The sequence below is a fragment of the Panthera uncia genome, chromosome E1 (assembly GCF_023721935.1).
Source record: "Panthera uncia isolate 11264 chromosome E1, Puncia_PCG_1.0, whole genome shotgun sequence".
In the NCBI taxonomy this organism is placed as follows: domain Eukaryota; kingdom Metazoa; phylum Chordata; class Mammalia; order Carnivora; family Felidae; genus Panthera; species Panthera uncia.
In genome coordinates this window covers 33,131,615-33,144,847 of record NC_064814.1, presented here as the reverse complement: position 1 = coordinate 33,144,847, position 13,233 = coordinate 33,131,615, and the positions used below count along the sequence as shown (strand labels likewise).

Below are 13,233 nucleotides of genomic sequence, written 5' to 3'. Positions count from 1 at the left end.
TTACTGGGCTGAAATCAAAGTACTGGTTATTAGGCCAAAATCAAGGTACCAGGAGGTCTATTCTCTTTCTGGAGGCTCTAGGGGAAAGCTTTTCTTGTCTTTTCCAGCATCTAGAACTATATTCCTTGCATTCCTTGGCTCATAGCCCCTTCTTTCATCTTCAAGGTCAGCAGCATAGCATCATTTCTGACTTTGCTTCTCTCTGTTTCCATCACATGGCCTTCTTCTTTTTTGTGTATAATCAAACGTCCCTCTGCCTCCTTCTTGTAAAGATACACGTGATTGCATTTAGGGCCCACCTGCATAACCCAGGATAACCTCTTCATCTCAAGATCTTTAACTTAATCACACATGTAAAGTCTTTTATGGTCATATAAAGTAACATTCACAGGTTTCATAAACATTTATAGGATGCGGATAGGTTTGGGGAGGAACTCTTCAGATGAATTAGCCACAATCATCAAGACTTACTTTATATTTGCAAACCTTTAAAGAACAATTCACCTACCATTGTTGGGATTAAAAGCTAAGTCCAAATTTTCAGTGGTATAAGTAGCTGAAGCTACTTGCACAGAAGCAGAAGTAGGGAACACAAGTATATGAGTACATGATGTGTCCTGTGGGGTATTTAGCTGAGATGTCTGCATGTTTAGAGTAGTACTTCTTCCAAATACAGAACCAGTTGACACAGAATCTGAAAAGAGAATTTTTTTTCTTTCAATAATAGAAGAATCAATTTTATATGATATTTAGAAGTGCAAGTGCATGAAGAATTAAATCGGATATAAACTAAGGATAGCTAACCTGGCATAATAACAAAAGAGCCTTGGGGTTCCATTGCTACCAAGCAAGCACTGAGAATGCTGGGAGAGTCTGCAGCAGATATACCACACATTCTACACATGTCCTTGAGCCTTTTACTTAGAGACTGCAAGTTTCGACGACTCAGCAAACTGCTCCAATCTGTGGGTATCAACAGTAAAAATATAACATCCAAAGTAACAGCATTGTTAACACTCTGTAGAACCAAAGTTAAAACATAATGGTTTTTAAGTTACTGCATTCCTCAAATAGGAATCATCATCAAACCAAAAATCTTGCTGATGTTACTCAACATCATATTTTAATATAGGTCAACATCAATTGATCTGTTAAATAGGGGATGAGCTGCAATAATGGGCAAAAAGAGGAAAAAATGGAAGACAAAAAATAAGGACAGTAGTAATAACACTGCCATTAAGTCAAAACAAAGTAAAATGTCCTTTCAAAATTGGAATTAGGCCATTTGTGAACTAGACATTTGTGATTCCTCTTTGAAAACAAAACAACTAGTTTTATAACCTCTGCATTTTATTCAGTACATTTACACAGATGTAGTCTGAACAGTGTATGAATTAACAATCAAAAGCACAATTTTACCTTTCAATTCTCCATGACCAATCCTTCCTAAGCGGCCAATTACAACTCTCCATGGTAATGAGCTCATCTGTACAAGTCCTAAGCACCACTCCCAAAGTTTCTGTAAACCAAACCTTCTAGCAGATCCTTTTTTCCGACGAGCCCTATTGTACAGAATACAAGAGACAATTAAATATTTCTAAAATTCATATGACATTTTAAAAGAGCTCAAATTTGTGAAAAACTGGTCCCTTAATTTTAATGCTTGACACTTTCTACATAGTCCTAAGCAAGAATATACATAAAATCATAGGTTATGCTAGTTTGTGTTTTTATAATACACATTAAAATATTTTAATTTTTTTTAAAATGTTTATTTCCGAGACAGAGACAGAGCATGAGTGGGGGAGGGGCAGAGAGAGAGGGAGACACAGAATCTGAAGCAGGCTCCAGGCTCTGAGCTGTCAGCACAGAGCTTGATGCGGGGCTCGAACTCACAAACCGTGAGATCATGACCTGAGCCGAAGTTGGTCACTCAACCGACTGAGCCACCCAGACGCCCCAACACATTAAAATATTTAACTTTTAAAATGAAAAATTGTTCACGAACCATCAAAATTCACCAGAAACACTGCTCTACACCAGAGATTGTCAAACTTTTTCTCTAAAGGGACAATATATTAAGCTTTGCAGGCCAGGCCATCAAGATTCTGTTGCAACAATAACTGCTGTTGCAGCATGAACGCAGTCCTTCAGAATACCTAACCACACAGGTGTGACCAGATTTGGCCCAAAGGCTGTGGTTTGCTAACCCTTGCTTCATACTTTAAGTTGAAGAATATCAAACAAAACACTATGTTTCTCAGACCAAACAACACTGTTGGGTTTTCTGCATATAAGTCCTTTATTAGGCAAGTACGTAACATAAGCACTCTTGGCTGAGCAACGATTGATTAAGTACTTAACACATAACAAGCATTATGTGCAATTTACATGTTATACCTCATTTCAGCCTAACAACCCTATGAGGCAGATAAAATTATTCTCCCAATCTTACAGAGAAGCTGAAGCTTAGCTGGCTAAAGTAGTTTTCTCAAGATCACATAGCCAGTAAGTGGCAGTGTCGGGATTTGAACCCAGATCTCTAAAACTCTAGAGTTGGACCTTTCTACTTCAGTGAAATGGCAATACTATCTTTGTACTGGAAAGGTGATATTATTCTTTCTCTATTCTTTCTCAACCTTCACAGATAAGCATACTATTTCCAAAGCTCACTAACTTAGCATTTAAAAAAAATCAAACTTATGGGACGCCTGGGTGGCTCAGTTGGTTAAGTGTTTGACTCTGGATTTTAGCTCAGGTCATGATCTCATGGTTCGTGGGTATGAGCCCTGCACTGGGCTCTGCATTGACAGAATGCAGCCTGCTTGGGAATCTCTCTCCCTCTCTCTGCCCCTCCCCGATTTGTGCCCCCTCTCTCACTCCCTTTCTCAAAAATAAGTAAATAAACTTAAAATAAATAAATAAATAAAAACTGTGTCAAGGAAATAAGGTATGAAGTACTTCTCTAAGGTTTATTAAAAATAGCCAATAAAACATTATAATAATATAAAATTAATGTTTCTATATTTCATTTCTTCAGCATCACTATAATCTAATAGTCATTAAATATTTCTGTATATAACCAATTTCTGAACTTAAAGAAACTGAACCTTCATATAATAAAAAAAATAATAAAGGATAGAACCAAACCTCAAAATTTTTTGAAAATTACTTCATGGACTTGCCTTTCAGGTTCTCTTAGTCCATGTTCACTAGCCTTGAAATATATTACTAGAAATGTCTATTAAGTTATAACTTAATATGAGGCTTACCTGTTGTGAGCTATTACTTACAACCTTCAGAAATAACTAGCCATGATACCTAATTACTACCAAGAATTATTCTAAAAATAAGGCCACCATTTTCAAAAGACACTCCAATATTTAATTTAAAAGGCAAAATTTTCAGTCAACAATTTTAGTAAATGAAGTTAATGCAGCTAATTAGGGACTATATTTTAGATGGCACATGAGAGAAATAAATGTCCTAGGATGCTTTACTAGATTTTTTTTTTTTTTTTAAATTGCAGAGGCTCTCTCATTCCATGCTTCAAAGTTTTTTAGGCTAAAATCATTGTGTCAAGCCTTATTACATAGAATTTAGGTACTTTACTCTCTTCTATGTAACAAAAATCAAAATTATTTTTTTTCCATTTTTTTTAATATTTATTTTTTCAGACAGAGACAGAACATGAGCGGGGGAGGGGCAGAGAGAGAGGGAGACATAGAACCCGAAGCAGGCTCCTGGCTCTAAGCTGTTAGCACAGAGCCTGATGCGGGGCTCGATCTCAAACCACGAACCATGAGATCATGACCTGAGCCAAAGTCTGACACCTCTCAAAATTATTTCTAATACTCCTAAATTATACAATATATTACCTACCAAAAAAAAAAAAAAAAAAAAAAAGTATCACCCACAATTCCAAAACTTAATGATATAACCTTCCAATTTTCTATTTTTCTATTCATTAATAATGAAATATAGTGTGTGTGAGAGTATTTTTAAATGGATGATCTAATGATACACTTAAGGAAACAGAAGTACCTATTCGGGACATCGATGTTAATGATACAAGTTTCTAAAAGTTCTCCATATAGGTCTGTGCAAGATGCAAGAATCCATCTTTGATCATGTGATAAACAGTAGCCCACGAAAAGAACATTGTATTTCTGTCCAGCTTCTCCAAATGTTTCTCCTAGCTCTGTCTGTTTATCCTTCACTGGAGCCAGAATAAAAGGTGGTGTATAAAGTCGAATACACTCTGGTCTCTGTAAAATAAAAAATTAAGGTACTATTGGTACTATGCAATCCTAAAAATCTTTTACTGAAAATGTGATATCTCTATTCAATTATAAGATAATTGGAAAATGAGAAATAAACAGAGGATTGTAGTTTTGTATAAAATAAAATGTATAATCATTCAATAATTTTGGTCACAGAAAACATACTTACATCAGGACTTTTAAGAGCAGTTTCCATGGCTAAACCTGGACCAAAGCCAGTCAATGTTTTCACGTTGGTTGATGTTGGAAGTGGTCTCCGACACTGGGTAAAGGCCGAAAAAGCCAGGGATTTTAAATGCTGGGTATATATTTGTCTATCTTCGTGCTTCACAGGTTGCAACAGGTACTGACAAGGAACAATCTAAGAATTATAAGCAAATATTACAAAGTTAAACTTGTAAAAATAAAAATAAAAAGAACTGTGGGTCTAAATCTCTAAAAACTTTTACCAGAAAATTTAAATAAAACCTAATTAAAACTATAATCTAAAGAATTATATTTTATTACATAGGTTTTTAATAATTTTACTAACAGGTTATATAAAAACTTTAAAATTTCTACACAGCAGTTATATTAATACTGCCATTGATTAGTTCTGTTATAGTCTATAAAGAAATAATTCAAAATATCTGTAAAAAAGTTAATATCATTATTTACTACTTTTACTTGAAATCTGTCTTATTTAGAATTCTAGTTTATATAGGCCCATACTCTAGGGGTGTCTGGGTGGCTCAGTCGGTTAGATGTCCGACTTTGGCTCAGGTCATGATCTCGTGGTTCATGAGTTTGAGCCCCACGTTGGGCTCTGTGCTGACAGCTCTGAGCCTGGAGACTGCTTCAGATTCTGTGTCTCCCTCTCTCTCAACGAAATAAACGTAAAAAGAAAAAAAAAAAATTATATAGGCCCATGCTCTAGTCTTCTATTTAAGCATATGAATTTAAAAAATTAGTTTATAAAAGCAACACAAGAGAAATATTTAATGTACTTAAATGCAATCTTTTTATCCTCTATTAATGTGATATGACTGTAAAATTTATCTTCATAAACTCCCGAAAATTTCTATCATAATATCACTTAAAGTAAAATATAATAGAACCTGGTTTTTAAAAAAAATTAATTTGGATACAGAATAGTATTTTTGAAACTTCTATCTACATCAAATTGTTTTATATAAATTTAATTTGCAACATTTACCATTCTTACCTGTACAGAAACAGTACTCTTAATATGAGGAGGAAGAGTCTGGACCATTTCCAGAAAGCATCGAAGTAGCCCCAAAGTCCATACATTAGAAGAATTAGTGCTCTCGTCTTTATTTTCATAGGTAAAAGGATCAATTATATAAACAACAATTGCAGGTGGATAAGTGATTGCATGTGAATCACCATCTGTGGGGATGCCCACTTTATCCCGATCCATCGTGCTAAAATTTAAGGTAGAAATATATAGTTAGGAAAAAAAGTTGTACTGTACCTTTTTTGAGGTAGTATCAAAAGCAGGTTCTTTCCCCTCTCCGTGCCCCAAGGAGAAAAGAGTAGTTTATTAGGAAACGTAACACAGGATTACAGAGAATACATGTTGTGTGATATTCCCATTCTCTTCTGTGTGTTCTAGAAAAGGCTCACCACCCCACAGCTGCCACCTGAGTGTGCACTGGGAAAGTCACAGAAGACTTCAAGTCATCAGTGTTAACTACCTCCTTCCTTCCTTGAATCTCCTAGCAGACATGTATATACCTAAAGTTTTTACATTCTGGAACTGCCCAGTCATCTAGAACTCAAGTTCCCGCAAATAAAACATTTTCACAAAACTTTAAAAAATTCATTTGTCTTTGTTATAACCTTTTAAAGCACTTGAGCACTACATTTTCACTCACAAAACTTGCCAAGTTACTTCTTGAACAGCTTTACAACAAGTAGACTTATAATTTCGCTACTCTAAACAATGTTCTTCTTTGGAAAATTAGTCCTATAGATAATTACTCCCATCAAGTTGGTTCAGTTTAACACACTAGTTTCTAAAGAGGCCTGGTACATATAGTTAATAACTACAGGGAATAGATGATTTAAAAAGTAGATCCAGAAGGTGAAAGTGTTTTAGCCAATATATATTTTTTTTAAACATCAGGGTATATCTCAGAACACTTCAGTGACAAAAATATTTGGTCTTACTAAGGAATCCTCTTGATCCCTAAATACTTTATCCTCTCCCTTTTTTCTGGTGGTGTCAGAGAGCCTGTCTAAAAATTAAGGGACATCTCTTTCTTTCCAAAGAGAATAGTAAAACATTGTGCACACAATTTCATGGTATACAAAGACGCTTGCATTAAGAGGTCTTGAATTAAAAAAGGGAAAAGTATTCCTAAAACCACAGAATATCAGAAATGCCAGAGCGCTTAGTGCTTTAGTGAGAAATCTGAGACAAAGGGAAGTTAAATGGGCTGCTGAAAATCACAAAGCACAGCTAGACCAGAAAGGAACCAGGTTTTCAAACTTAGTCAATGTTCTATTACATTTTTAGACTATACTAATCCACTTCACACTTCATAATTTTAATGGTGAACAAGCTTCGTTCTTTGATGGTGATACGATTTTTTAAAAACACCAAATCTATTTACATATTCAAGATGAATGGATCCATCTAGGTAATTAATGGTTTGTTTTTACTTACATAAATGAGTTTTTTAACTTTGAGCCAAATGCATCTAGGTAGCTGAAAGATTATTACCAAGCTCCGGCTAACCTAATCTATAAATCAAAAGGAAGCTCATTCAAAACCTTCATAAAAGGAATAGAGAGTTGCCATCATCATTGTTGTCACTATAAATAACTCATATGTTTGGAAAACATTGTATAAAGCACTTAATGTACATTATACCCTACTGCTCCCATTTTACATTAAAGAAACATGCTCAGAAATTTAGACAACTTTCCTAAAGTAAGACAGCCAGAAAATGGCAGAGCTAAGATTCAAATCTTGGTTATGACTCTTAATAAGTTCTGAACAGACTAGTTCAATAGGAACTACTATATCATTGGGAGTGATTTGCAAAGGCAAATCTACTTGACAATTATGTCACAGAAGAGATTCAAAACATCACAGGACAGTTGACCTAAATGGTTTTCAAGGTCTTAATTCCCACACTGAGATTTTAGGATGCTATGATAAAGGCTTTATGAAGTCTGCATTATAATTTTTTTTAATGTTTATTTCAGAGAGAGAGACAGCATGCATGCAAGCGGGGGGGGGGGGGGTAGAAAGAGAGGAAGACAGAAAATCTGAAGCAGGCTCCATGCTGACGGCACAAAACCAGACATGGGGCTCAAACCTACAAACAGTGAGATCATGACCCGAGCTAAAGTTGGACACTCAACTGACTGAGCCACCCAGGCACCCCTGCATCATACTTTTATAAGTAAAATAATCAACGTAACAAAAACTAAAATTTCAAGGATAAGACCAAAAAATTCTGTGTTCATTCACAATGTATTTACATTTCTGTGAAGAACAGTATATTTAAAAAAGGTACCTTTCAGACACATCAGGATGTGGCTGAGTGGGAAGTGAAGATGATTCTCCAGAAATCCCAGCTGTTTGTAGAGCTGATGACTGTTGCCCTCCTAGCTGGCCATTCTGAACTGTACTCGCTTGTGTAGACATGGATCCTGTAGCACTACTGTTCATACTGCCAAAGGGTGGAAATGAGGGTAGTTTATTTGATGGTATTCCACTACTCAAGTTGGAGGATGATGAAGATGAAGTTGAAGTTGTGGTCAAAGTTGAATTAGCTGTGGCAACTGAAGAAGACATGGCAACACCTGAAGTCATTGTCATAGTGCTACTTGCTGCAGATGCTAGGGTGGCTGATGGAGTATTAGCATTTCCAGTATTTGTCATCTGAGGTGGAGTAATCAAAGATTGACTTGTAGGGGCAACTAAATTTGGCTGGGAGAGTAGAGAGCTGTCCAAAGGCTGGGAAGCAAGATAAGGACCTAAAGATAATAAAAACAGGCAGTATATTTAATTCTTTATTTTACTGATTGGTTCTTTTTTTATTCTACTATGTGAATAATTATCTAGTTGATGCTTTTTTAAATCACCCTCCCTTAGTTACTTGCTAGCAGTGTAGCAGATATAAGCTTTTTATTTCCCCCCAGAAACTGAAGAAACAAATTTTAAATGGAATTGAAAAAGCCAGCATTTTCATACAAAATCAAGAAATGGTTCCTATGAAAGTATAACAAAATTATATTTACTAGGCATAATTAATTAGATGAAAATAATATCAAGCAAATTTTCATCAAACCATTCAAAGGGTTCCTAATATTGAGTGAATTGGGAGCTAACTAGATATAAATAAAATAGAAATGTTATTATGGGATTCATATTATCAGGATGTCTAATAAGGGTCAATATTTTGGTTCTGTGTTTCCTTGGATTAAGTCTGAAGTAAGTCCATTGATATTTATTTAATTCAATGTTAATTCAAGGGTGTTAAAAGCCGTCTTAAATAGATGTCATTTTCTTAGTTCAACAAAGAACTGTTTCTTGGTGTTGTAGAGGTAACAACAAGTCATTTTATCTCTAAACCAATAACAAATCTTAATGTTAATAAGCTTAAATAAAAACACAAATTCATCAGATCCAAAAGAAGCAAAGGAAATTGTTTATACCCTCAATTTCTTCTTACCTGATAGAATCCCTATTTTGGGAATCAGCAAACTTTCTCTGTAAAGGGTCAGACAGTAAATATTTTGGGTTTTGTGGGTCTCACAGTCTCTGTCACAACTATTCAGCTCTGATGTTATAGCACAAAAGCAGCCAAACAATATGTAAACAAATGAGCATGGCTGGGTTCCAATAAAATTTTATTTACAAAAACAGCTAATACACTAAAGCTACACTTTGCTACCACTGATCTTATAAAATAAATGCAAATTTAATACCTAAGTCATATCTGCAGACTTGTGCATAAAGCTTGAGTTTAGAAAATGCTTCATTGTTACCATCAGCTGCCTGAGAGAACCATTCTGCTACCAACTTTTCTGATAGTTTCTTTGATGCAGTAGATCCAACTCTCATGATCCCATCTGTCAACAGTCGAGAAATAGGTCTATGCTGACCTAGTCGACAGGACTAGAGATATACATAAAGAAAACAGAATTAGTGAATTTATTATAGTATTTGAGTACATGTTATAAATAAAGCATTTAATTTATTTTTACTTATTTTTTTTTTTAATTTTTTTTTTCAACGTTTTTTATTTATTTTTGAGACAGAGAGAGACAGAACATGAACGGGGGAGGGGCAGAGAGAGAGGGAGACACAGAATCGGAAACAGGCTCCAGGCTCCGAGCCATCAGCCCAGAGCCTGACGCGGGGCTCGAACTCACGGACCGTGAGATCGTGACCTGGCTGAAGTCGGACGCTTAACCGACTGCGCCACCCAGGCGCCCCTATTTTTACTTATTTTTAAAAATATCTCTTACATATTTTAAATAATCATTTATTCATTTATTTTTATGTAATCTCTACACCCAACATGGGGCTCCAACTCACAAGCCCAAGATCAAGAACCACATGCTCTAACAACTGAGCTAGCTAGGAGCCCCAAGCATTTAAGTTATTTAAAGTAAGCTTTATAATTTATAATTAACATTTGGAATAAAAATATCAAGAGTGAAACGGTACATCTTTTTCTCTTTCACATGAGAAATCCAAATTAAACTATCTCCAATGAAATAAAACACCTAGATAAGAATGGCACAAGAAGCATAGTTTGAAGAATGAAAACTTGCAGAATACAGATATAACTGAGCATAAAAATGCACATATATCCCAGTCAAATCAAAATAAAAACTGTATATACATTATGAATTTGCCAGCTCTCCCTCCAATTCTATGGGCCACTGATGTCTATTACAAGAAGCCCAATATCAAATAAGTTTGTAACACTAAATTAAGAAAATATAGAGAGAATTTCTTTACTCTTAAGACTTTCAAAGGCTTTAATAATCTAATATGAATAGTGAATCTCTAAAAAAGTAATATAAAGCATAATGTTTCCCCAGAGCTATTTAATCATGGAACTTTTGTCTGGAGAGACTTTGCAGAACAAGTAACACTCTTTGGGAAATAATTATTTCCCAAACACACTACAGATGACTTGCAATTAAATGGAACATTTATAAGGAACTAAACTAACACAAACTAACAATTCAGATTGTCAAATTAAATTTTAAGGACTGGATTTCCAACATTTGTAGGAAAAGAAAGGTATAATCAAGTAAGGCTTTATGTCCTGTACCACTTAAAATTTGTAATCACTGCACTCATGATGGCTACAACATGAGAATTATAACTTTAAGAAGATCAGTCAAGAATTTCAAAAAAAAATAATGATCATAGAGAAATCTAGCACAGCTTTATTTTATGAAAGTGAGGCCTAGTGTCAGTACCTGAGGTCCTAGAGAATCAGGACTAGAATTTTCATAAATGTAATTTTTTCCTGGCTATTTAATACTACCCTTTGTTTCAGAAAAAAGATGATCATAAAAGGTACATATATGCCCTTGAAGGTTTTTCCCCAATACAGCAATTTCTACTGTGACACATGGCACACATATCCAACAAAGGGTCCCGGTCTAATGCTGTGAAGAATATAACTGGCTAGTATGAGAACTACACAACTAGTCTCACATCATTATTATTCTGTACAATCAACTGAACTGCCCAGTACATTTCATATATAAACATACAAATTATAGTCTTAAAATGCTACCTCTTTTTAAACACCTACCTCATATATTGCAGTGAGGTCTCTAAAAAAGCTTTTGGCTCCATTTAACAAGGCTTCATTTTCTGGACATAGTACAACATAGGCTATATCTCTTTGAGATCCATAGGGTTCCAGCATAAGTCTCTCCCAATAAGGGAGTGCAAATGGAGAAAGCACCAGAAAATCATAATCATAACCCAACAAAAACGTAGGGATTGGCAGTGGTTCTGGGGATTCATCAGTTCCTAAATAAGAAAATCAGATTTTAAGAAAACATTTTACAGCAGTTACATGTCTTTTTTTTTTTTTAATGTTTATTCATTTTTGAGACTGAGAGAGAGAGAGAGAGAGAGAGAGCACATGAGCATGTGTGCAGGTGGGGGAGGGGAAGAGAGAGATGGGGACAGAGGATCTGAAGTGGGCTCTGTGCTGACAGCAGCGAGCCCAATGTAGGACTTGAACTCACGAACTGTGAGATCATGACCTGAGCTGAAGTCGGATGCTCAAATAAGACACCCAGGTGCCTCTGTCTTCTTTTTTATTTAAATGTCAAAATTACTGAAGTCATTATTAGAAGTAATTAAAGACAAAAACATGTAAAGCCAATGACTGAGACGCGTCCACAGTTAGGCATTTGCTAAATGGTCTTTATAAAACATATGATTTATACCTCATTTAAATGTAAATCCATTGGAGCACCTGGGTGGCTCAGTTGGTTGAGCTTCTGACTTCAGCTCAGGTCAAGATCTGCTGGTTCACGTTTGAGCCGCACATGGGGATCTCTGCTGTCAGTACAGAGCCCTATTCAGATCCTGTCCTCCCTCCTTCTCTCTGCCCCTCCCCCACTAAAGCTCATACACTCTCTCTCAAAAACAAATAAAGTTAAAAAAAATAAGTGTAAAAAAATTAATTTAGAATGAAAAAAGAAGTACAAAAGAAAACATGGAAGAGGAGTTTTATTTTTTATAAATTTGGACTGGGGAAAGCCCTTCTAAGCATAACATAAAAACCTGTCCATTTAAAAGTTGATTAATCTGGGGAGCCTCGGTGGCTCAGTTGATTAAACGTCTGACTCTTGATTTCAGCTCAGGTCATAATCTCATTGTCATGGGATGAGCCACACGTCAGGCTCTGTGCTGACAGCACGAAGCCTGCTTGGGATTCATTCCCTCCCTCCCTCCCTCCCTCCCTCCCTCCCTCCCTCTCTCTCAAAATAAATAAATAAACATTTTTAAAAAAGAGTTAATTATTATAACTACATAAATTTTAAAATTTGGCACAAAAAGCATTATACAAAAGCCAAATGATTAAACAATGAATTGGAAAAAAGATGTGCAATATATATGACAAAAGGTTCATTTCCTTACCATATAAAGGGGACTTATAAATCCCTAAGAAATGACCAACAACCTAACAGAAAAATGGATAAAGGATATGAACAAAATCCACAGAAACAAATATACATAAAAAGATCTCAATCTCATTAAGAGAAGGCAAATTAAAATGGTGAACAGTTATAACATTTACTATGTGCTAGATACTGTTCAAAGATCTTTACATATGTTAACTCTTTTAATCCACACAAAAACCATGAGGCAGATACTAACATTAACCTCAGTTTTAAAATTTATTTTGAGAGAGAGACAGAGAGAGAGCGTGCGTAAACAAAGGAGGAGCAGAGAGAGCGAGAGAGAGCGAGCCAGAGAGAGACAGGGAGAGAATATCCCAAGCAGGCTCCACACTCAGTCCAGAGTCCAATGTGGCACTTGATCCCACCAACCATGAGATCATGACCTGAGCCGAAATCAACAGTTGGGACACTTAACTGAGGCACCCAGGTGCCTCCAAATATATTTTAAAAGCTCCAATTACTCCCACCTTTCAGAGACAATCTTCAATAGATAGTTCAAGTATTTTTTTTTAAGTTTATTTATTTATTTTGGGAGAGAGACAGAGACCACACAAGTCAGGGAGGAGGAGGAGGAGGAGGAGGAGGAGGAGGAGGAGGAGGAGGAGGAGAGAGAGAGAGAGAGAGAGAGAGAGAGAGAGAGAGAAGGAGAGAGAGAGACAGGGAGGGAGAGGGAGAGGGAGAGGGAGAAGGAGAGGGAGAGGGAGAGGGAGAGGGGGAGAGAGAGGGAGAGAGAGGGAGAGAGAGGGAGAGAGAGGGAGAG

The 13,233-nt window shown here is 35.9% G+C and overlaps 1 protein-coding gene across 3 annotated transcripts in view; it reads right to left on the bottom strand.

Moving 5' to 3' along the window:
• MED13 (mediator complex subunit 13) overlaps nt 1–13,233 on the bottom strand; it is a 109,369-nt gene that overhangs the window by 11,538 nt on the left and 84,598 nt on the right. For all 3 annotated transcript variants that reach the window (XR_007459163.1, XM_049636528.1, XM_049636529.1), the window contains 9 exons: nt 11,084–11,307; nt 9,231–9,420; nt 7,814–8,276; nt 5,488–5,707; nt 4,453–4,644; nt 4,045–4,268; nt 1,420–1,562; nt 805–963; nt 509–694 (listed from right to left, as the gene is read on the bottom strand). Coding sequence is in view for 2 of the 3 variants with exons in the window: in XM_049636528.1 (XP_049492485.1) it covers nt 509–694; nt 805–963; nt 1,420–1,562; nt 4,045–4,268; nt 4,453–4,644; nt 5,488–5,707; nt 7,814–8,276; nt 9,231–9,420; nt 11,084–11,307 (2,001 nt within the window). In the remaining variant the exon portion in view is untranslated. The remainder of the gene's footprint in view (nt 1–508; nt 695–804; nt 964–1,419; nt 1,563–4,044; nt 4,269–4,452; nt 4,645–5,487; nt 5,708–7,813; nt 8,277–9,230; nt 9,421–11,083; nt 11,308–13,233) is intronic.